The sequence below is a fragment of the Tamandua tetradactyla genome, chromosome 9 (assembly GCF_023851605.1).
Source record: "Tamandua tetradactyla isolate mTamTet1 chromosome 9, mTamTet1.pri, whole genome shotgun sequence".
NCBI classification, from domain to species: domain Eukaryota; kingdom Metazoa; phylum Chordata; class Mammalia; order Pilosa; family Myrmecophagidae; genus Tamandua; species Tamandua tetradactyla.
Genome location: NC_135335.1, coordinates 85,100,008 through 85,125,660, shown reverse-complemented (window position 1 = coordinate 85,125,660; position 25,653 = coordinate 85,100,008). Strand labels below are relative to the sequence as shown.

Here is a 25,653-nt window from a genome sequence, read left to right as displayed (position 1 = left end):
CAGGGTTACAAAGCTGAATAAGACACAGTCCTTGTGCTTGAATGGGAAAAATTAATGAGTAAACAAATAATAATAAATTGAGGTAGGAAGTGTGTTGCAATAGTTGTCCCAAATGATGTGAAGCTTGTTAATGAGTCTTACGAATGCAATGACAGATGGAAGGCAAACATAATGGATATATTTTCAACTTTTGCACCTTTCTGATCAAATGAGATAAAGATATCTTAGACATGACACTGGCCTATTTTATACTTATTTTAATTTCCTATATTCAGTGACATTCTTTAATGGAAAAAAATATACTGTATATGCTTGAATATGAGTCAAGTTCCACCCTTTGTCTTCTACCAAAAATGATACCACAGAACTGAGGGAGTTACCAGATATTTGAGTCGTTATTGACTCTTTAAGTGACTTTCAATGAACTCAAAAGTTTGGAAGCTTAAAGAAATCACTTAATAGGTAAACAGAGGAAGTTTAAACAAAAGGATATTTAATAGAAAGGGTGGTTCTTTGCTTTTTATTATTGAATTCTGAGAGTTCTTTATATATTTTAGACACAAGTCCTCTGTAATATTTATATATTTTAAAACATTTTCTCATAGTCGGTGGTTGCTGTTTTTATTTTCTTAATGTCTCTGGATAAGCAGAATTTTCAAAAAATTTCAATGTCAAGTTATTAATTTTTAAATTTTATGATTATTGTTTTCTATGGTTTACCTTTTACATTTAGATCTATGATTCATTAAAATTAATTTTAGCATATGGTATGAGATGCAGGTCAAGGTTCATTTTTTTTCTTTATGGATATCCAAGTAACCCAGAATTATTTGCTAAAGATTTTTCTCTTCCCAATGAAATGCTGTTATGCACCACAGAAAAGGCCATGCTCTTTTAGTTCATTCCTGAATTAGGAATTCAACTGAAGAAGGAAGCCACAGATGGAGAGGCCAGAAGTTGAAAGCAACAAAACTAGGAGAGAGAAACAACAGGTATTGCCATATGCCTTGACATGTCATAGTGAAGCCCCAGATTCTGGCAGCCAGTCTTCAAAGCCCACATATCACCCTGTTGATGCCTTGAGTTGGACATTTCCATGGCCTAAGAACTGTAAACTGTAAGGTAATAAGTCCCATTGTAAAAGCCAATCCATTTCTGGTATATCGCATTTCAGCAGCTTTAGCAACCTGAACAGTACTATAGTTGAAAAATCAATTGACTGTATAAGTGTGAGTCAGTACTCCACTGACATATTTGTCTTATCTTTATACTAATAATACATAGTTATGATTACCATGGCTTTAGAGCAAGTCATAAAGCTGGGTAGTGTGAAACGTCTTTTTTTCTTTATCAAGATTATTTTAGATATTCTAGACCCTTTCCAATTCCATATAAATTTTAGAATTAGTATGTCAGTTTCCACAATTAAATAAAACATGCTGGATTTGATTGTTTTGAATTGAGAGATTAATCTGGAGAGAATTGACTTTCAGATATTGAATATTACAATAAATAGACATTGAGCATCTCTTCATTGATTTGCCTTCTTTAATTTCTCTAAGCAATGTTCTGTAGTTTTCAGTGTAGGGGTAGTGTTAAATTTATTCGTCAGTGTTTAATTTTTTAATGCCATGAAAGTGAAAATTTTTAATTGTTCTTTTTCCAGCTGTTAGATGCTGCGATATAGAAATACAATTGATTCTCATATATTGATTTTGTATTCTGGAAACTTTTGTAAACTCAAAAAATGAATCTTTAGTATTTTCTACACAAACAGTCATGTTCTCTGTGAACAAAAGGAGTTATAAGTCTTTCTTTCTGATCTGTATGCCTTTTATTTCTTTTTCTTACTTTATTGCACCAGAAAGGATCTTCAGTACAATGCTGAATAAAGTGGAAAAGTGGACATGCTTCCCTAGGGAAGCATTTCAGGGAAAGCATTCAGTCTTTCACCAGTAAGTATGATTTTTGCTGTAGGCTTTTCTCAGATTCAGATCAAAGAATTTAACTTTAAATAACTTCCTCTAATGTTAGAAAAAGTCTGTGTAAGATTTGTAAAATTTCTTCAATAATGTTTGATAGAATATACTAAGCTGAAAATATTTGTGACAGGAGTTTTCTTTTGAGGGGAAGTTTTTAATAATAATTTCAATTTTTAAATAGATATAGAATTATTCACATTTTCTATTTCATTTGTCAGTTTGAATGAGTTGTGTTTTTCTTTTTTTTTTTTTTCCTTTTTTTTTTTATTAATTAAAAAAAGAATTAACAAAACAATTAGAAATCATTCCAATCTACATGTACAATCAGTAATTCTTAATAACATCACATAGTTGCATATTCATCATTTCTTAGTACATTTGCATCGATTTAGAAAAAGAAATAAAAAGACAACAGAATAAGAATTAAAACAATAATAGAAAGAAAAAAAAACAAAAAAAACAAAAACAAAAAACCTATACCTCACATGCAGCTTCATTCAGTGTTTTAACATAATTGCATTACAATTGGGTAGTATTGTGCTGTCCATTTCTGAGTTTTTATATCCAGTCCCGTTGTACAGTCTGTATCCCTTCATCTCCAATTATCCCTTCTCTTTTTTTTTTTTTTTTTAATTAACGGAAAAAAAGAAATTAACCCAACATTTAGAGATCATACCATTCTACACATGCAATCATTAATTCTTAACATCATCACATAGATGCATGATCATCATTTCTTAGTACATTTGCATTGGTTTAGAAGAACTAGCAACATAACCGAAAAAGATATAGAATGTTAATATAGAGAAAAAAATAAAAGTAATAATAGTAAAATCAAAACAAAACAAAACAAAACAAAACAAAAACCTATAGCTCAGATGCAGCTTCATTCAGTGTTTTAACATGATTACTTTACAATTAGGTATTATTGTGCTGTCCATTTTTGAGTTTTTGTATCTAGTCCTGTTGCACAGTCTGTATCCCTTCAGCTTCAATTACCCATTGTCTTACCCTGTTTCTAACTCCTGCTGAACTCTGTTACCAATGACATATTTCAAGTTTATTCTCGAATGTCCATTCACATCAGTGGGACCATACAGTATTTGTCCTTTAGTTTTTGGCTGGATTCACTCAGCATAATATTCTCTAGGTCCATCCATGTTATTACATGGTTCATAAGTTTATCTTGTCTTAAAACTGCATAATATTCCATCGTATGTATATACCACAGTTTGTTTAGCCACTCTTCTGTTGATGGAGATTTTGGCTGTTTCCATCTCTTTGCAATTGTAAATAATGCTGCTATAAACATTGGTGTGCAAATGTCCGTTTGTGTCTTTGCCCTTAAGTCCTTTGAGTAGATACCTAGCAATGGTATTGCTGGGTCGTATGGCAATTCTATATTCAGCTTTTTGAGGAACCGCCAAACTGCCTTCCACAGTGGTTGCACCCTTTGACATTCCCACCAACAGTGGATAAGTGTGCCTCTTTCTCCGCATCCTCTCCAGCACTTGTCATTTTCTGTTTTGTTGATAATGGCCATTCTGGTGGGTGTGAGATGATATCTCATTGTGGTTTTGATTTGCATTTCTCTAATGGCCAGGGACATTGAACATCTCTTCATGTGCCTCTTGGCCATCCGTATTTCCTCTTCTGAGAGGTGTCTGTTCAAGTCTTTTTCCCATTTTGTAATTGGGTTGGCTGTCTTTTTGTTGTTGAGATGAACAATCTCTTTATAAATTCTGGATACTAGACCTTTATCTGATATATCATTTCCAAATATTGTCTCCCATTGTGAAGGCTGTCTTTCTACTTTCTTGATGAAGTTCTTTGATGCACAAAAGTGTTTAATTTTGAGGAGTTCCCATTTATTTATTTCCTTCTTCAGTGCTCTTGCTTTAGGTTTAAGGTCCATAAAACTGCCTCCAGTTGTAAGATCCATAAGATATCTCCCAACATTTTCCTCTAACTGTTTTATGGTCTTAGACCGAATGTTTAGATCTTTGATCCATTTTGAGTTAACTTTTGTATAGGGTGTGAGAGATGGGTCTTCTTTCATTCTTTTGCATATGGATATCCAGTTCTCTAGGCACCATTTATAGAAGAGACTGCTCTGTCCCAGGTGAGTTGGCTTGACTGCCTTATCAAAGATCAAATGTCCATAGATGAGAGGGTCTATATCTGAGCACTCTATTCGATTCCATTGGTCGATATATCTATCTTTATGCCAATACCATGCTGTTTTGACCACTGTGGCTTCATAATATGCCTTAAAGTCAGGCAGCGCGAGACCTCCAGCTTCGTTTTTTTTCCTCAAGATGTTTTTAGCAATTCGGGGCACCCTGCCCTTCCAGATAAATTTGCTTATTGGTTTTTCTATTTCTGAAAAATAAGTTGTTGGGATTTTGATTGGTATTGCATTGAATCTGTAAATCAATTTAGGTAGGATTGACATCTTAACTATATTTAGTCTTCCAATCCATGAACACGGTATGCCCTTCCATCTATTTAGGTCTTCTGTGATTTCTTTTAGCAGTTTTTTGTAGTTTTCTTTATATAGGTTTTTTGTCTCTTTAGTTAAATTTATTCCTAGGTATTTTATTCTTTTAGTTGCAATTGTAAATGGGATTCGTTTCTTGATTTCCCCCTCAGCTTGTTCATTACTAGTGTATAGAAATGCTACAGATTTTTGAATGTTGATCTTGTAACCTGCTACTTTGCTGTACTCATTTATTAGCTCTAGTAGTTTTGTTGTGGATTTTTCCGGGTTTTCGACGTATAGTATCATATCGTCTGCAAACAGTGATAGTTTTACTTCTTCCTTTCCAATTTTGATGCCTTGTATTTCTTTTTCTTGTCTAATTGCTCTGGCTAGAACCTCCAACACAATGTTGAATAATAGTGGTGATAGTGGACATCCTTGTCTTGTTCCTGATCTTAGGGGGAAAGTTTTCAATTTTTCCCCATTGAGGATGATATTAGCTGTGGGTTTTTCATATATTCCCTCTATCATTTTAAGGAAGTTCCCTTGTATTCCTATCTTTTGAAGTGTTTTCAACAGGAAAGGATGTTGAATCTTGTCGAATGCCTTCTCTGCATCAATTGAGATGATCATGTGATTTTTCTGCTTTGATTTGTTGATATGGTGTATTACATTAATTGATTTTCTTATGTTGAACCATCCTTGCATACCTGGGATGAATCCTACTTGGTCATGATGTATAATTCTTTTAATGTGTTGTTGGATACGATTTGCTAGAATTTTATTGAGGATTTTTGCATTTGTATTCATTAGAGAGATTGGTCTGTAGTTTTCTTTTTTTGTAATATCTTTGCCTGGTTTTGGTATGAGGGTGATGTTGGCTTCATAGAATGAATTAGGTAGTTTTCCCTCCACTTCGATTTTTTTGAAGAGTTTGAAGAGAATTGATACTAATTCTTTCTGGAACGTTTGGTAGAATTCACATGTGAAGCCATCTGGTCCTGGACTTTTCTTTTTAGGAAGCTTTTGAATGACTAATTCAATTTCTTTACTTGTGATTGGTTTGTTGAGGTCATCTATGTCTTCTTGAGTCAAAGTTGGTTGTTCATGTCTTTCCAGGAACCCGTCCATTTCCTCTAAATTGTTGTATTTATTAGCGTAAAGTTGTTCATAGTATCCTGTTATTACCTCCTTTATTTCTGTGAGGTCAGTAGTTATGTCTCCTCTTCCATTTCTGATCTTATTTATTTGCATCCTCTCTCTTCTTCTTTTTGTCAATCTTGCTAAGGGCCCATCAATCTTATTGATTTTCTCATAGAACCAACTTCTGGCCTTATTGATTTTCTCTATTGTTTTCATGTTTTCAATTTCATTTATTTGTGCTCTAATCTTTGTTATTTCTTTCCTTTTGCTTGCTTTGGGGTTAGCTTGCTGTTCTTTCTCCAGTTCTTCCAAATGGATAGTTAATTCCTGAGTTTTTGCCTTTTCTTCTTTTCTGATATAGGCATTTAGAGCAATAAATTTCCCTCTTAGCACTGCCTTTGCTGTGTCCCATAAGTTTTGATATGTTGTGTTTTCATTTTCATTCGCCTCGAGGTATTTGCTAATTTCTCTTGCAATTTCTTCTTTGACCCAGTCGTTGTTTAGGAGTGTGTTGTTGAGCCTCCACGTATTTGTGAATTTTCTGGCACTCTGCCTATTATTGATTTCCAACATCATTCCTTTATGGTCCGAGAAAGTGTTGTGTAAGATTTCAATCTTTTTAAATTTGTTAAGACTTGCTTTGTGACCCAGCATATGGTCTATCTTTGAGAATGATCCATGAGCACTTGAGAAAAAGGTGTATCCTGCTGTTGTGGGATGTAATGTCCTATAAATGTCTGTTAAGTCTAGCTCATTTATAGTAATATTCAGATTCTCTATTTCTTTGTTGATCCTCTGTCTAGATGTTCTGTCCCTTGATGAGAGTGGTGAGTTGAAGTCTCCAACTATTATGGTATATGAGTCTATTTCCCTTTTCAGTGTTTGCAGTATATTCCTCACGTATTTTGGGGCATTCTGATTCGGTGCGTAAATATTTATGATTGTTATGTCTTCTTGTTTAATTGTTCCTTTTATTAGTATATAGTGTCCTTCTTTGTCTCTTTTAACTGTTTTACATTTGAAGTCTAATTTGTTGGATATTAGTATAGCCACTCCTGCTCTTTTCTGGTTGTTATTTGCATGAAATATCTTTTCCCAACCTTTCACTTTCAACCTATGTTTATCTTTGGGTCTAAGATGTGTTTCCTGTAGACAGCATATCGAAGGATCCTGTTTTTTAATCCATTCTGCCAATCTATGTCTTTTGATTGGGGAATTCAGTCCATTGACATTTAGTGTTATTACTGTTTGGATAATATTTTCCTCCAACATTTTGCCTTTTGTATTATATATATCATATCTGATTTTCCTTCTTTCTACACTCTTTTCCATATCTCTCTCTTCTGTCTTTTTGTATCTGACTCTAGTGCTCCCTTTAGTATTTCTTGCAGAGCTGGTCTCTTGGTCACAAATTCTTTCAGTGACTTTTTGTCTGAGAATGTTTTAATTTCTCCCTCATTTTTGAAGGATAATTTTGCTGGATATAGGAGTCTTGGTTGGCAGTTTTTCTCTTTTAGTATTTTAAATATATCATCCCACTGTCTTCTAGCTTCCATGGTTTCTGCTGAGAAATCTACACAAAGTCTTATTGGGTTTCCCTTGTATGTAATGGATTGTTTTTCTCTTGCTGCTTTCAAGATCTTCTCTTTCTCTTTGACCTCTGACATTCTAACTAGTAAGTGTCTTGGAGAACGCCTTATTTGGGTCTAATCTCTTTGGGGTGCGCTGCACTTCTTGGATCTGTAATTTTAGGTCTTTCATAAGAGTTGGGAAATTTTCAGTGATAATTTCTTCCATTAGTTTTTATCCTCCTTTTCCCTTCTCTTCTCCTTCTGGGACACCCACAACACGTATATTTGTGCGGTTCATATTGTCCTTGAGTTCCCTGATACCCTGTTCAAATTTTTCCATTCTTTTCCCTATAGTTTCTGTTTCTTTTTGGAATTCAGATGTTCCATCCTCCAAATCACTAATTCTATCTTCTGTCTCTTTAAATCTATCATTGTAGCTATCCATTATTTTTTCTATGTTTGCTACTTTATCCTTCACTTCCATAAGTTCTGCGATTTGTTTTTTCAGTTTTTCTATTTCTTCTTTATGTTCAGCCCATGTCCTCTTCATGTCCTCCCTCAATTTATCGATTTCATTTTTGAAGAGGTTTTCCATTTCTGTTCGTATATTCAGCATTAGTTGTCTCAGCTCTTGTGTCTCATTTGAGCTATTGGTTTGTTCCTTTGACTGAGCCATATTCTCAATCTTTTGAGCGTGGACAGTTATCTTCTGCTGCTGGCGTCTGGGCATTTATTCAGATTTCTCTTGGTGTTGGACCCAGCAAGGTTGTAATATTTTTCTGTGAAATCTCTGGGTTCTGTTTTTCTTATCCTGCCCAGTAGGTGGCGCTCGTGGCACACGTTTGTCTGCGGGTCCCACCAGTAAAAGGTGCTGTGGGACCTTTAACTTTGGAAAACTCTCGCCGTCCTGGGGGTTCGCTAGCCGTAGCGGCTTGAGCCGGCCCGGGGTCCGAACGCAGGGAGGGTGTCCGAACGCAGGGAGGGTTGCTGGTCGCCGCAGCCAGGGAAAGAGCCCGTCCGAATTTCCTAGTTGGCCCTGGGCAACAAGCGTGGCGGGAGGGTGCCAGCGGCAGCGGCCCGCCCGAGAGAGTGCACGTTCCCCAGGAGTCACGGGGTCACCGTTCTCCGCGGCCTGGGGGTTTCCGATCCAATTCTCTCAGTTGGTCCGGGGGCTGCGCGTGGTGTGGGCGCCAGTCGCCTTGGTTTCAGGGGACCACCTCTCCAATTCTCCCAGCCGGCCCGGGAAGGGGGAAGGGAGTAACTCCGGCCGCTTGCCACCCCGCCCGGTAAGGCCCGCGCGCCTCGGCGATCTCACCCGAGCTGCTTCTCTCAGCCAGCCAGCCGTTCCAGGATGGGGTACGCTGTCTTTTTTTATCTCTGTTGTGGCTTTGGGCGCTTTCTGTATCGTTTCTACTCCCCTAGTAGGTGTCCTGGAGAAGAAACTAAGATCCGCGCGTCTTACTAAGCCGCCATCTTCCAGGAAGTCCTGAGTTGTGTTTTTCAAGGAATTTGTCCATTTTATCTGTTATCCAATTATTAACATAAAGTTTTTTATAGTATCTTCTTATTATCCTTTTAATACCTGTAAGTTCTCTAGTGATAGCCTCTCTTTCATTCCATAAATCAGTAATTTTATTTTCTTCTTTGTTTTAAACAGCCTGGCTAGAGGCTTATCAATTTTATTAGCCTTTTCAAAAAACCAACTACTGGCTATGGTAATTATATTTACTGTACCTTTCTCCTATTCATTCATTTCTTTCTTTTATTATGCCCTTTTTTCTACTTAATTTAGGATTAATTTGCTCATCAACTTAGATAATTGATTGTAAGCCTTTTCTTTTCTATTGTAAGCACTTAACACTATGAATGTCCCTTTAAGCACACTTTAGTGATATTCCACAATTTTTATATCTTATATTTACATTATCGTTCAGTTTAAATATTTTCTAAAGTCCCTTATGATTTCTTCTATGACCCATAGTTTATTTAGAAAAATACTATTTAATTCCAATTATTTGGGACTTCATTGATATCTTATCAGTGATATCTAATTTAAATCCATTGTTATCAGAAAATATACTCTGAATATTTTTAAATTTATTGAGACTTGTTTTATAGCCCAGCACTTAATCATCTATCTTGGTGAAAGTTCCATAAATGGTTGAAAAATAAGTACTGTTTTTTTTTTTTTTTACCATTTCAACTATATTATTATAAGTTTCAATTTTATCCCTAATTAAAAAAAACAGTTTTTAATCTTCTCTTCATTGGTAACTAGAAGAGTTCACCTTGTATTTCAATATCTATAGAATCAGGAATATCTTGTGCAAATCTGGTCCCTATGTTCTAATGTTCATTTGGTTAAATAAATATGAACCTACTAAGAAAATCCTCAGAAATAAAAATGAAACTGGGAGAGTAGCAATTAAATAATGTTATCAAAATAGATCAGTTAAGGAATAGAATAGGGGACCCAGAAATATATCTAGGTATATATAATGACATTCTTCTCTGATACTTGGGCATACAAATCACAGAGTCAGAAGGTACCTATGGGTTATCTAAGGAAATCTGCCCCACACAAGAATCCTTGTTCCAAGTCTATCACTTCTAAAGTGAGAGTCAACTTGCTGTACCTGGTACCACTTGGAAAGGCTCTTTAGATTTTAGAGGCAACTCATACCTAATTAGGCAGATCTCTCCAACCCACTTACATAGTAACTTATAAAACTGTTATTTTTGAGAGGGGCTCAGAGCAAACGAATCTTCTGCAGTAGGTCTGGGTTGCAATATGAGCTGCCCTGTTACTTATGCTATATGATCTAAACTACTTAACGTACACAGCAGGCAAGAGATATGGAATAGAATCCCTAGCTAGTTTTAATAGAAGGATTACAGCACAAAATTCCAGGTCTGCGAATAAGGCTATGCCCTCCTCTGCAGAGAAGGAGTCACCATTTGAAAGGCAGTTCCTGGTTTTGCTATTAGATCATGGTAGAGACTTAACGCCTGATCATAGGATAATAAGTGTGTGTGACCCAAAGTACCCATCAGCAACTATTTTATAATCCAGGTTTCAGTAAATTATGGCCTTTGAACCAAATCTGATTTACTGACTGTATATTTATTGGAACATAAAAGCAATTAACTTCAAGAAAAAAAAAAAAGAAAGAAATCCTCCCCCCCCCCCAGCCTTCCTGACAGTGTCAAAATGTGGAAACAAGTTTGCCACTTACTACATAAACTGGAAAGGTTGGTGGTGGCTTTAAATACCTTTGACCTCTCTTATAATTAATAAACTTTATTGAATTATCTCTTATCTGTATGTATCCCATATGCAGAGGTGACAAAATAAAATATTTCAGCAAGCACACACAAATCAATATACATTGTACAATACACTACATAATCCAATATATTTTTATCTTCTGCAATAATGAAGGTGTCTCTCTCAACTTTAACATCCTTCCAGGCTCAATGTTATCTTAATTAAGATAACTTTGCTCAGACTTGTTGGCCTCTTGCCTTGCACTGGGCATTAGCATTACACAGGGCTTTTTCCTCCCGCAAAAGGTCACACTGCATTTTTCCAGATTGTTTTGTCAGTCGCAGACCACATTGAAAAATACAGGCCAGATGGCTCCTCACAAATAAATCAATTTCTTGACAAGAATTCTCAAGGTTATCAGAATTTGTGGTATGTCAACATCTATGAATCAGATATGCTAAGAATATATATGTAGGAGCACCACTGGTTTAACAAATCTCTGAAGCACAAAAGAACCAGGAAGGCATAATTAGAGCAGCTCTTTAAAAGTTATAAGTAATAGCACAAAGTCAAGGTCTGAATTTCATACAGGACTTGGAATCTACCATGTTGCTTTCTTGTCACACAGTCTTTCAACTTAGGCAGAGAGAAGTACATAGGAGTGCCAACTGATACTTAACTGCCAGTTATTTTGTGCTAGTGCATAATTGAAGAAAAGATCTAAAGATATTTAACTTATATTGTACACCAAAAATTATATTGTTATTGACTAGTTCTATATCTAAGACTAAAATAATAGCATATTATCACAGCATCATTCACTTAGCTGGGTTTTTTTTTAAATTAAAGTTGGTTTGTGCAAAATGATAATGCAGTTTAAGCTGGGAAATATTTAGGAAGGGAGTTTAGCACAGGGTCTAGGGCCACACCCAAACTCTCTAACATGAATGGGCTGAGGGTGTTACTGGCTCTGGGTGGCAGATATTACACCAACTACTGTGTGACCCTGGGTGTGCCTAGGTGGATGAAGCAAAGTGCCCAGGTAGATGAAGCAAGGGGAGTAGCAGTGACTCGGGGTCCCCCACCCCCTCATTTCAACTACAAAGGCTCTGCCTCTTGCTCTTTTCTTCTTTATTTTAATTGGAATTCTGGATAACATTTCTTTTGAAGAAAAGTTCTGTTGCTATGAAAGACTTCAGAATGACTTAGGACAAAGTCACACTATTGAAGAAAAACTTTCCTAGGCCTTGCAATATTCACCTTTGCTCATTCAGACATCTACATGGTCCCTAGTACACTATTTCTTGAGAGAGTATGTTTAAGCAGTGGTTTTAAACCTTTTTTACATCATAAGCAACCTTTGAAAATATGACGAGATACAAGGAAACTCTTCCACAAAAGACTTAAATGCACATCCACACCTTTATATCAAATGCATTATACTATCTCACAGTGCTTGTGAATCTCCTAAAATCTAACCTTAAAGAGTCCCTGAACTTCAAGTTATAAACTCAGGCTCTAAAGGAATTGTGTCTGGGGAAATATAGGAGTAATTCTTAAGTATGAATAAGGGGCCACTATCATGAAAAGCCAATGTCAAGAAAAATAGTCACATAATACCTTGACTTTCTAGTCATGTGATGTAACTTACTGCCCTATTTCCTCTGTTTACTAATACCCTTATGGAAATAGTAAACTAAACTACATTAACCAAACTTTGAATAATAGCTTTTAAATTAATGAAACAAAACAGGCCTTAGGAAGAAAGAGAGGAAAAATGGACAATTCAGCAAACAATTTTTATTTTAGTTTTTTTCATGTCCAGTTTTACAGTTAATTCCCTCAAAAACGACCTCACAGTTTGAGGTAGCAAACACTGGCCTAAAGTGACCAGGGCAAAGTAGACCATGTTTGAAGATTACGCTTATGAAAGAGAATAGTCAGATCAACAGCATCCTTGGATAGGCATCTTGCACCCCCTTTTGATCTTCCAATAATAGTTGTCCTTTCATACCTTCCCCCTCTGAGGGATTCAGGTGCTTTGCCCACATACACATTTTTTGGAAAGATAAAAACTGAGAGCCCTTGTCAGAGCTTTGGCTTGGGAAACATGCCTGGGCTACAGAGGTTAAGGGCATGATAATTCAAGAAGGGAAAATCCAAAATCAAATACTATTCATATCCAAATTTGACAAAGCATAGCCTTGCACCCAAGAAAAGCAGAGAACATTTGCCCCCTTCCTCTCATATGTATGTACCACATGACCCTCAGAACGCAGTGAAGATCTATTAATAGTATGGCTTAGTTATCTACTAGGCTTTAAATGGATTTCGTTGGCTGGCCAAAAAATCTAGATGTAACTACTTCTCTCTGGAAGGTGTATATATGTATATTCTTAATTCCCAACCAATCAGAATTTTGGGAAGATAATTGGTGCACAAATTGGTGGAAACCCACCCTTGTTATAGCATATGCTCAACCAACGTGATAATCAACACTTGTTTTTTTTTTTCTCTTTTCATAGTTTAATGAGGTGGTTTGCATTCTTTTTTTTTTAATACCAGAATAAAACACCAAATGCAAACATTCTAACTTTTGATCATTCTGTTCTACATATGTAATCAGTAATTCACAATATAATCACATAGTTGCATATTCATCATCATGATCATTTCTTGGAACATTTGCATCTATTTAGAAAAAGAAATAAAAAGAAAACAGAAAAAATTCATACATACCATACCCCCACCCCTCCCCCTCACCGATTAACAGCATTTCAATCTAAATTTATTTTAACATTTGTTCCCCCTATTATTTATCTTTATTCCAAATGTTTTACTCATCGTCAATACTTGTTTTTGAACAAGGAGGAGCCTCTGGGATATCTTTGCTCTGGAGACAGTGCATATGATGTAAATGATGGCCTCGGAGGGAATAAAGAATGTATTCTGGGAAAAGCCTTCTCATTCTCTACTTGCAGTCATCTGCCAAGGGATTGCCTTTCTCCTCTCCTGCTTACCACCTGTTGAGGGAATATATCTTCTTGCATCGTAAGTTGATGTTGCCCTCCCAGGGATACCCATGCTTGTTGTATTTGTTTTGTTTTGTTTTGAACTATTCTGCTCATTTTTCACCCTTTGAAAACGTCTAAAGATATTCTAAAACAAATAATTCTTTCATAGTTAGATGAGCTCTTCTTAGAATTATCTTTCCAAAAATAAATAACTTGAAGTTATTAATAATAGATACTTAGTTTATAGTTTACATGTTAGACTAAAGAAACAAAACTATTAGACAAGATCCCCAAATCATGAGCTCTGGTTTTTTTTTGTTCACCTGTTTTTGTTTTATTTTTTATTTTTCTGGTATGGTGTATGATGGGGTCACATTTCATTATTTTTCCATATGACTTTCCTGTTATTGCAGCACCATTTGTTGGATTTTTCTTTGTTTGTTTGCTTTTTGTTTGTTTTGCTTGTTTGTTTTTTGGGGGAGTGCATGGACCAGGAATCAAAATGAGCCTTAGTTTTGAAGGTTATGATTGTAAAAGAGTATAGTCAGATCAATGGCATGCTTATGTTTCTAAAAAAGGGGTCTGACAATATCAACAGAATGATATTCCCACTATTTGACCTGTCTGGTCATTCCACAGAAAAGCCCTATTTGCAGGCCCTGATTTATTTAACCAGACCCAGAGCTTGCCAACTGGGAAAAGTCCCATTTTCAGGGTGTTCATCAAAAACAATCAGTGGAAATTGCTTAACATTGAACCTGACTGAGGAAGTAACACCAACTGGAGCAAACAAAAGCTTGGCAAAAAATTAAAGGAAAATCTTAAGAATGAGATGTTCAGAGGGTGTGTGGTGATTTGGTCCTGTATGTACCCCAGAAAAACATGTTTTGAAACTTAATCCATTCCTGTGAGTGTGACCCATTGTAAGCAGGACCTTTTGATGAAATTGTTTCAGTTAAGGGATGGCCCAACTCAATCAAGATGGATTTTAATTCTATAACTGTTGTACCTTATAAGCAGGATGAAATGCAGACACAGAGAGAAAGCCATGGGAAGCAAGAGGTTGAAAGTCAACAGAATCTAGAAAAGAAAGGAGACCAAGAGAGGCTGCCATGGCATTGCTGTGACAGAAGCCCAGGACCAAAGCTCACCGGCCGCCGGCCCCAGAATGCCAGTCTTTAGGAATAAGACATTGCTTTGATCCTAGCCTCAAAATCATGAGCTAATAATTTCTATTGCTTAAGCCATCCTATTGCATGGTATTTGCTTGGGTAGCTCAGGAAACCAAAACAGGGATTTGAAAAGTTCTGACATTTTCCTGGAGATCTAGAAGGTCACACATATGTGCAGGAATATTCTATGTGCAAGGGTATACATGTGACCAGGGATATAATGAGGAGCAAAAATCTCTCACCGCTGGCTGAACTTGATACTCTGGGTGAACTGGAGTTGAAGATCAAGGCAGAATTATAAACTACTAGAGCACTGAAAGCATATCTTAACACACACAGAGCCCCATGGCAAAGAACCCTTACTGGTTCAAGGCATTTAAGAAACTTTCAATCCAATCATTTGCTAACCACTAAGTTAACCAAGCATGGACTTCAGTGGCCATGCATAGTAAAAAATACAGACTATAAAATCTCAGTCCAGGAAAAGTCTCTATACAAACAAAAGGCAGCAACAGAAATAACAACAAACATCACGAGCAAAAAACCCTCAGGAGGGGAGAACTTCATTTCCAGAGTTGCCTTATTCTATTATGTAGAATGTCCAGTATTGAACTAACAATTTACAAGACAAACAAAGAACACCCAATCCAGTCTGGTCTCATCTTAATTAATAATATCTCCAAGATCCCATTTAGAAAGAAGTTCACATTTACAGGACCTGGGGTTTGGACTTGAACGTATCCTTCTGGGGATACAATTCAATCCATAACAACAACAAAGCACAACATTGATGAAGAAGAACAAAACTGGATGACTCACATGTTCCAATTTCAAAACAAACTACAATGATACAGTAATCTAGATAGTGTAGTATTGCCATAAGGATAAATATAAATCAATGGAATAGAAGGAAGATTCCGGAAATAAATTCCTCTATTTATGGTCAATTGATTTTTGACAAGGCTGCCAAGATAATTTAATGGGGGAAAGAACAGTCTTTTCAACAAATAGCTCTGGATATCCACATGCAAACGCATTAAGTCAGACTTCTACTTCATAAAAGAAACAAACTTTGACGCAAAATGAATCATAGACCTAAATTTAAGGATTAAACTAAAACACTCTTAAAGAACATACAGGAGTATATCTTTGTGAACTTCGGTTAGGCAATGGATTCTTAGATACAACATTAAAAGCACAAATGAACAAAATTGAAAAATTGAAAAATTAAACCTGATAAAAATGAAAAAATGTTTGTGTTTTAAAGGACACTACCAAGAAATTGAATAGACAACTCACAGAGTGGGGAAAATATTTGCAAATAATATATATTTTAAGAGTTTTGTACCCGGGATATATAACTAGCACTTACAGTGCAACAGTACAAAGAAAAATAAACAATTTAAAATAATAGACAAAGGACTTGAATTGACATTTCACCAAAGAAGAAATGTCAATTGGCCTATCAGCAGAAGAAAAGATGCAAATCAAAACCACAGTGAGTTAACACTTCACAGCCACTAAAGATGGCCATACTAAAAAACAAAACAGAATAATAACGAGTGTCAATGAGGATATGGAGAAATTGGAACCCTCATAAATTGTCAGTAGGCACATAAAATGGTACAGCCACTTTGGAAAACAGTTTGGCAATTTCTCATAGAGTTTAATTTCCCTACTAGGTATATACCCAAGAAAACAGACAGCATGTGTGTACACAAAAACTTGGAACTTTCATGTTCATAGCAGTATTATTCATAATGACCAAAAAGTAGGAACAATTCAAACAACCATAAACTGATGGGTGAATAAAAGAAAATGAGGTATGTTCATATAATTTTATATTGTTTGGTTGAAAAGAAATGAAGTACTGATAAATTCTAGAACATGGATGAAACTTGAAAACTTTATGGTAAGTTCAAGAATCCATTCACAAAATAGTACATATTGTACAATTCCAGTTTTATGGAAAAGACAAATCAATAGAGACAGAAAATAGATTAGTGGTTTTCCAGAGGTGTAGCAAGGGGAAGGGAGATGGAGAATAACTGCTAATGGGTATGAGGTTTATTTTAAGGATGAGGAAAATGGTTTAAAACTAGATATGGTGATCGTTGCACAATACTATGAATATACTGAAAACCACTGAATTGTACACTTCTAACGATAAACTTCATTATATGTGAGCTATATCTTAGTTAAGCTGCTTTTTAAAAACATTGTTTTGTAAATTACTAGTTAAACTTTACCTTCTATATTTAAACAGCAAAGAAAAATACGAACTGGCCACCCAGGATATGTTACTTCACTTTTAAAAACAAGGAAGAATCAATTAGTGAAAGAGGAAGGAATCAGGCCTAAGGTTGCGGGAATATAGAAGACATGAAAATGGACCCAACCTGGAGATGAGATCTTGCTTCTAATAAACAATGGTTCTTTCTTTTGTACTCCTGGGAAAGCAGAGCAGTATAATTGAGGAAGCAACAACTTTTATATCTTGGCCTGTTTGGCTGGTTTAGGTTTTGGAAGGGACCTTATGAATGATGACTCTTTGAAGTTAAAAGTAAGGAATAATCTTTTTAAAAGTAAGGAATAATCTCACCAACCTGCTTTCTGAAAATTGTGAAAAATCTTCCTGAAGTTCAAACTTGTGCAGAACTTCTCCAATTAGATAGCCACTGGAAAATGTCTTAGCAAATGTCTTCGGACCTGATTTGTAAACATTAAGATAAAAAAGTGAATATAATGTTACACATAAAGTTAATATATTCTATGAGGTACCTATGGAATCAAACCTCTATAACTTAACTTACATTCTAAATGTCATGAAAATATTCTAGAAATATCTTATCTTTTGGTAACTAAAAGGAAAATATTGAAGTTAAACAATAGATCTCTTATAAAGACCCCAAGTAAATATAAATCAAACTTGGTGATGTAAGAAAATATGAAGGAAAGGAGAGAACACCTCTGATCAAAGTGAACAAAAAACAACTAATAAAACTGGTAAACAACTTTAGATTAAAAACAAACTTTCCAGAGAATTTACAAAATTATTCTCTAATTGCTTAGTCATCTATACAAATTATAGGCAAGCATATTCTGGCTCAATGAGATACAACCAAGCTTTTTATACCTTATGTCTTAATTTTAACATTCTACAGTGGAAATTTTACTAAAATAATTTGCATCTTGTTAAACAAATATACTTAACATAATCAAATTTCCCTTGCAACTGTGGTCCAATTGTCCCCAGTGGGCCAGAGGAACTGGGTTGGAATCCTGACTCTATCCCTTACTAACTGTGAGACCTGGGGCAAGCTGCTTCACCATAAGTTTCAGTTTTCCTCATCTGTTAGAACATAGGTAATATGTATCTTGGAGAGCTCTTTTAAAGGTTAGCTGTAACATATGAAAATTGCTTGGTAGCACATATGCCACACAGTAAGCACATAATGGTAGGTAAAGAAAATACTTTTTAAGTGTTAAATTTGTTTCTATTTTAAAAAGTCCTTAGTTTGGGGTCATTTAGGTTTTTCTTACACAGTGAAGAATACAGAGTTATATAATACCCAAGGACAACATAATTATGACTTTACACAAAATAAATTAGATAATCATACACCAAAGCCATCATCTGTCAGATGATATCAAAATCCTTCAGAGGGGTACAAGGGTAACTCAGAGGTAGAATTCTTGCCTGTCATGTGGGAAATCAGGGATCTCATTCCTAGCCGATGCACTTCCCTCACAAAACACAAACAAACAAGCAGACAAAAAAAGAAAAAACAAACAAAATTCAACAAATGATGCTGCAATAATGGGATACACACATGGAGAAAGAATGAAATGTGACTCCCTTCATATAGTATACACACAAAAAAAAATCTTTCAGAAATCTTCAGCACACTTCTATCACAGTCCTTTAAGAAACAGCAGTCAAAACTCTATATAATGTTGCAGTATTATAAACAGAATTGCATCAGATTTTCCTATTTGACTATTATAACATGGCTAATTGAATATGAAGAAATAAAATGTTTTCATGATTTTTTGTGTGGTTGCAAGGGGTAGGGTGGGTTGATATGGAGGCCACTGCATGGTGGGCTCACTTAGATCACATCATACATTATCAGAAGAGTAAGACTCCTTTGCATATCTGACACCAGTACACCATTTTATCCAAGGCCTTCTTAATATTTGCTCTCAAATGTTTATATTCTGAACAATACTCAACTCTTAGGCTGAATCAATCCAATAATATAGGTAGTTAAAAGATGTCAACTGTTCCCACTAACCCTACTTCATCTTAGAGTGAGCGCGTGAATTGTCTAGCTTTAGAATATATTAACTTTGGATATGCAATTTTTATTTACAATATAAAAAATAAAGAGATGGAAACTTTCAGAGGAAAAAATATTTTTTGCCCATAGATCACACTAACAATAAATAAAGAAGTGAAACGTTTGAAAGCCCTGCAAATATGAAAGTTTCCAATCACCTAAACTTTTATTAGACTGTTCAGGTATAGCCTGCGTGAGACTAGAAACCCTGCACTTATTCTGGTTCAAAAGCTAAAAATTTTAAAAAGTTACAGTGAAAACTTTTCCTCCTATCTGTCTCTACCTACACTGCTTCCTACTTGCAAGAAACTACTGCCATTGCTCTCATGTATCTATCCAGAATTTATTTGCACATATCAGCAAATACAAATTTCAACTCTCATCTTATTTTACACAATTCTGCACCCTGAACATATTTTTATTTATTTTCCTTATTTACTAATATAACATGGAGATCATTCCATATCAGTACATAAGCGCGTCTTTGTTCTTAATTTCCAGCCACATAGCACTGCATTATTAGGGTGTAACATACTTTATTTAACCAGTCTACTGTAGATGGAAGCTAGATGGTTTCTAGCTGCTTGTTAATTCAAATACACCACAACAAATAACAGTGTACTTGCACAATTTTGCATATAGTTAAGATATACATTTCTACAAGTGGAATTTCTAGGTCAAAGTGTACATGCATTTGTGATTCTGATAGATGTTGCCAAATTGTCCTCCATTGTGACGGTGGCCATTTGTGCTCCCATCAGCTATGGATGAGAGCATCTGCTTCCCCAGAGCTAGCTCACAATTGAAATAACTGCATACGTGAGGACTCCTGCTCAGATCCAACTTTGTAATGGACAATGGCGCAATTTTACTCATTCTCCCATCACCCTGCCTGCACTTATTCTTGAAATCTAGAGTCCAGCACCTATTAGTGTAGATTTTTGCAAGCTTCTTTTCAGGCAGACCACTTTTATCATTGTAAAACTATTGGGAGCAGAATGATCTCACTTGAAAAACATGACATACTTTCAGAGTTGATGGTTTGATGATCTTTTTTTATCAGTTACATCTGTTCTTCCACAGTGTGTCTTAATTTGAAACCACAATCTCACTCTTCTGAAGATACTTAAAGAACAAATATTAATTAACTTCCTGAAGCTTCAATTCAGAAAATGTGGAATTCATGGCACATACTATCTCTATAATCCTGCTAGCTGAATTATAATTCTGTTGTACTGTTTGAGTACACTTTGCAACACAAGCTAAGCTTGCCCTTCACTGCCAAGTCAGTGTGCTGTCCTGACTTCAACATGGCACAACTTGAATATCATAACGCCTTGTAAAATTACTAAAGCGAGAAGAATTTGGCTTAATCTTATGCTAATTACCATCCTTTACATACCATATATGTCTCTGGAATCATACTAGTCTTGAATTGTTGCTTCCTCCTCTCCAGTGCAGAGGAGGGCCATCTCCTGTGTCACTGCTGTTTACTCCTTCCCTCGCAGACCTGCCATTGTTCACCACCACTGCTGCTCCCTGGTCTCAGCTACCACCACTGCCCTAACCAAGTTATCTGGCTGCTCTGGCTCTGCCTTTCGCCACTACTGTCTGTTGCTTCCTTCTTTTGAGCTTTTCCCTTCTCTCTTGCCTAGATCATCCCTACTCTCTTAGCTTTCTGAGGATCCATCCAACAGAAAGCTATTGTCAGACTATGGATTTCTTTCTTTCTGAGCATAGATTACTAGGCATTTGGCCCAGGCTTTAGCTAACTGCTTTCTGTTCAGAAGCTCTTGCTATGTCACCAAATCTCTGGATTTTGCACTGTACCTGGTTTTTTTATGTTGACTGAATATTTGAAATCTAGCCCAGGAATAACTGGAAAACAATTATATCCTATTCCTTCACCCTCAGTGTAGCAGATAAACTGTATCAAACTGTTGACCATAAAAGGAAAGTCACTAGAAAAATAAAATCATATCTACTTCCTTTAAAATGGCTTCAATATAATAATGCAATTCTGATATGAATGAAGTAGAGGTATTTATGGATATAAAGGTCAAAGAAGGACAGTAAACACGTACGTTTTCAGTGTCTAAAGTATTTTACAACAAATAAACAAATATGAAACATCTGTCCGCAGTTTTTTTATGTATAAGGTGCTTCAAATTTGCTGTATGTTACAGCAGCAAAAAAAAAGAAAGCAATGAGGGAAGAACTACATAAAATGACAAAGGCAGGAAAGGGGAAACATGGAAAAACAAAAAGAAAAAAACAAGAGAACAATGCAAGAAGCCAGAAAAGGGAAAAAAGACAAAGTGAATAAACTCAGAATATATAAGGGAAAAAATATAAAATGAGAAGATAAGAAAGAAAGAAAGAGAAAGAGGTGAGGAGAGAGAGAAACAGTAAGGAAAAAAGTAAGGAAACCACTAAATGTTGCTGAATGCCATGACTAATTTCATGACTGCCAATTCTAAATTACTTTGCACTAACAATTGGAATTTCCTATGGTGAAGAAGCAGTGAGTTGATTCAAGGACAAGAAACAATGAATGAATCTAAGAAACTAAGAACCTTGGGAAAACCTACAATCTCCAAATGGGGCCCTGGTCCAGATAAGTCCTGAAACCTAGAGGGCCCAGCCTCTCCAGAACACAAATAGGTCCATCTCCCTGCCCCATATTAGGGGCAGACCCTTCCAATATCAAATATTTAGAATTGCCATAGTGCAAACAACCCTAAAGAGAGGTACAGAAAGATCAAAGGTGATGGTGGAGTTATACATAGAAGACAGGATTTAACACATGAATATGAATGCTGAATCATTAAAGTGATATCTCTTTTAGTCTCCAGTGTTTTAGAGCAGCTAGAAGTAAAACTTAAAATTGTGAAATTATAACCCATGTCAAAATCTGAAATATGTCTACAACTAATTGTGGTTCTGTGCTTTGAAATTTATAGCTTTTTTGTATATATGCTATTTTTCCCCAAAAAAGAAGGAAAAAAGTCGATTGTGATGACAAAAAAAGTATTTAAGCCCTCTAGTCTCCTATATTCTGAAGCAGCTAGAAGGAAAAATATGAGAGGATCATATGGTAGCCCATGACAAACTCTGGGATCTGTCCTATAACCACTTGTTGAAGAGTGCTTTGAAAACTATTGCTTTTTCATTTCTTTGCTTTGTATATATGTGTCATGGTCAGGTTCATGTGTCAACTTGTCCAGGTGGTGGTACCTGTTTGTCTGGTTGGACAAGTGCTGGCCTGTCTGTTGCTATGAGGACATTTCATAGAATTAAATCATGATCATGTCGGCTGCATCCACAGCTGACTGCATTTGTAATCAGCCAAGGGGTGATGTTTAATCTAATGAGTGATGTTTAATCTAATCAATGGAAGGCTTTTAAGGAGGATTCGGAAAAGACAGTCTCTCTCTTTCTGCTTCAGCCGGCAAGCCTCTCCTGTGGAGTTCATCCAGACCCTCCATCAGAGTCATCAGCTTTACAGCTTGCCCTGCGGATTTTGGACTCTACATTTCCATGATTACGTGAGACACTTTTATAAATTTTACATTTAGATATACGGACATAAAAATTTTACATTTATGGACATTACGGACCTATTGATTCTGTTTCTCTAGAGAACCCTAACTAATACAATATGTTATGGTACACAATAAAAAAAGTTAAAAAAAAAAAACCTTGGGAGGCCAGCGACATCTTCACCCTGAGCCCTGGGATTGAGGTTGTCCAGCAACAACACAACTCTGCCTTTTCAAGCCACATTTCCGGTCCCCATTGCTAAAATTTTCCTTTGATGTTGGCCTTCCGAAGGGTCTGTCCTAGGCTGGGAATGAACCGGCCAAGGTGCTTCTCCAACAAAATGGCCTTGAGAAAGCACATATAAGGAGAAAAGCTCCCTACCTCCCAAAACCGTAATGAGAGCACAGGCTCTGGAGAAAGATTCTCTGGATTTGATTCTTTGCTCATTTATAAGACACTGGACTTTAGGCAATTATACAACCTTAGTGTCTCATTGTAAAAGAGGAAGCATGATGGGTTCTATCTCTGAAGAGTTGCTTTGAAAAGTAAATGAGATTTTGCAAGTAAAGTGCTTAGCATAATGCCTGGGATATAGAAAATGCTCTGCTATGTTATTATTATTACTGCCTACTAATTTAAGGCCGTAGGTCATATTAATTGGGCAATCCATAAGCTCAATAAAAGATCCTCAATGACTAAAATACAAGCATCCTTGTCTAATAGGTAGTTATTTGAAATGTCTTTAAATTTAAATGGAGGCCCACACTTGGGGCTAGATAGGTTATAACACACCCACCAGTCTGGGGAAGCACCTTGTGATCAAACACAGTTATATTTCTACCAAAAAAAAACATTTAAATATGAATAGGATAAATAAAGATTAAATACATGCTCACAGCAGTTCTGCTTAGGGCTTGCTGTGAAATGAATGAAGGACAAACTTTTGGTTTTCAGATTGTTTGGGATTTTGTAATTGCAGATAAGGGATGGTAGAATAATATCACTCTCTGACCCAATGGTCTTTGTTCCTCTTTTACTAGAGAGCAGAGACCTAGCCTGCATTATCAACCACATTTGAAAAATCAAACGAATTTACTTTCATTTAAGAGAGAGAACAGTAGCCACTGACAGCTGCAAACTGGCTTGGCACTATAAGGCTCAGTGTTCCAAGCAGCTGACCCGGCACTCACAACCAGGCCTTGACATTTTCAGGTGGATCAAAAACAACAACAGTGACAAAAAACCACTTTGTAATCATGTCAAACTCACACAAAAACAAGAATACTGTCCAAATAAAAAAAATGACCAAACATCCTCATCCTGGCTAATATAAATGATTATGGCTTTTTTAAAACAATCACAGCTTTGCTTCACTTCTCCCCACCTTCTAGATAAGATTTAAGCTACCCAACCATAGAATTGCCCATGTTTCTTGACAGGACTCAATTCAGAGCAAAGCCCCACTTCCTTGAACACTTCCCTCAAATCACTTAATATAAACCCAAAAGCTCTAAGTCCTTTCCAACACCCTCTTTCTGAGATACCTCACAGTTCCCCATGGGATAATTTCCCTTCAGTGCAAGAAGTCAATAAAACCAACTGTGTTCATCTGCAGTACCTGTGGCCTTTAGCTGGAGGACATCATTAATTTCTTTCCCTCCAATGTAATAATACGGTGATCAGCCTTGACAATCTTCTACTTTGAAGGCTTTAATTAATTCTTTAAAATATTTATTGTATAAAACTAAAGCTCAATGACTATAGTATTTATTTTCTAAATGGTTAAATTACTGGATATCATTCTGTTCCTGGGACTTCGTAACTGAAAACTTTGGCCTTTACGTACAACAGCCTTCTGCTATTAGTCTCAATTTCTAGTCATCAGAAGCCAAGTTTTAATCAGGAACAATGCTGCTACGCTAGCCAGAAATTATAAAATTCTATTGTGTTACATCAGAAGGAAGAAATCTGAGAAAATATATGATTTAATGACACCAGTTAAAAGAGCAAGAAACTAGAAGTCTGGAGACCCAGAATCTACTGCTTATTTGCTACTAACTAGCTGCCTAGCCTTGAACAGACATCTAAACGTGTCTCGTTTAATTTCCTCATCAAGATTCCTCTTTCAGATCTAAACTTATATGATTCTATGAGATGAGAAAGCCATGGAGCAATAAAAAGTTACCAAAATACATTAAAAAATACTGTATATAAATAAATATACAATAGGATATTTGATATTCTATTCCCTTCTCAAAATACAATTAGACATTTTGGAAAGGGCAAAGACCCCTAAAGAAAACACACACACACATATACACAATTATCTATTTAAATTTTTAAAATATTATGTAAACTATAATCTTGGGATATAGTAATCAACATTATTCAGAATAGAGGTACACTGCAACGAAAGAAGCACTCACAAACACTGCAATTTCAGAAGTTTTTGGTAGAAAAGATAACAATGGAAAATGTCACTGATCAGTGTGGCTTCTCCAAGCACTGTCTAAAGGGTAACAGGGACTCTGATTCTAATAACCTACCACCACTTTCTAGACAAAATATCTCTAGAACAAAAAAGTTAAAACTATAAATATTAGCTTGATTTGAGGATTCTTTTGGTAATATCTAATTTCTGATTGTCTATAGGCTATAGGTTGTCCATAGTCTGATCTACAAATTTGGTTTTCTTCTGAGTATACCAGCCCACCAAGACAGTGGATCATGTTCAATTGCCAGTCTAGGCTACTCTGCTATCCTTCTCCTTGTGATAAATTGGTACTCTGGCTTATAAAATCTGCACATTTTCATTTCAGATAGTGTGAAACAATTCCTAAGAACTTGCTTAAAGTAATCAAGCAGAGCTTCTGAAATCATAAAGCTAAGAATCAGAGTACCTAGAATGACCTTCTGAAGACAAACAAATCCATAGACTCAGCCTGAAACAATACATCTAAAGTTTACTTTTGCCTCACTCATATGGTGGTACTTTTCCACTGCTCTCTCATTTGATAACTTCCTTCAAATAGAGCAATTACTATTCTAACTTTGCAAGGTATTAAATGGGGACCTAGAGATTATTATTCCTACTTTGTACACTACAAAGTTGAGATTTAGAATACTGAACTTTCT

The 25,653-nt window shown here is 35.9% G+C and overlaps 1 protein-coding gene across 11 annotated transcripts in view; it reads right to left on the bottom strand.

The window, feature by feature from the left end:
• The window catches only part of SPEF2 (sperm flagellar 2), a 221,590-nt gene that overhangs the window by 190,534 nt on the left and 5,403 nt on the right, over positions 1-25,653 (bottom strand). For all 11 annotated transcript variants that reach the window (XR_013157929.1, XM_077116961.1, XM_077116958.1 and 8 more), the window contains exon 2: positions 17,239-17,341. Coding sequence is in view for 10 of the 11 variants with exons in the window: in XM_077116961.1 (XP_076973076.1) it covers positions 17,239-17,341 (103 nt within the window). In the remaining variant the exon portion in view is untranslated. The remainder of the gene's footprint in view (positions 1-17,238; positions 17,342-25,653) is intronic.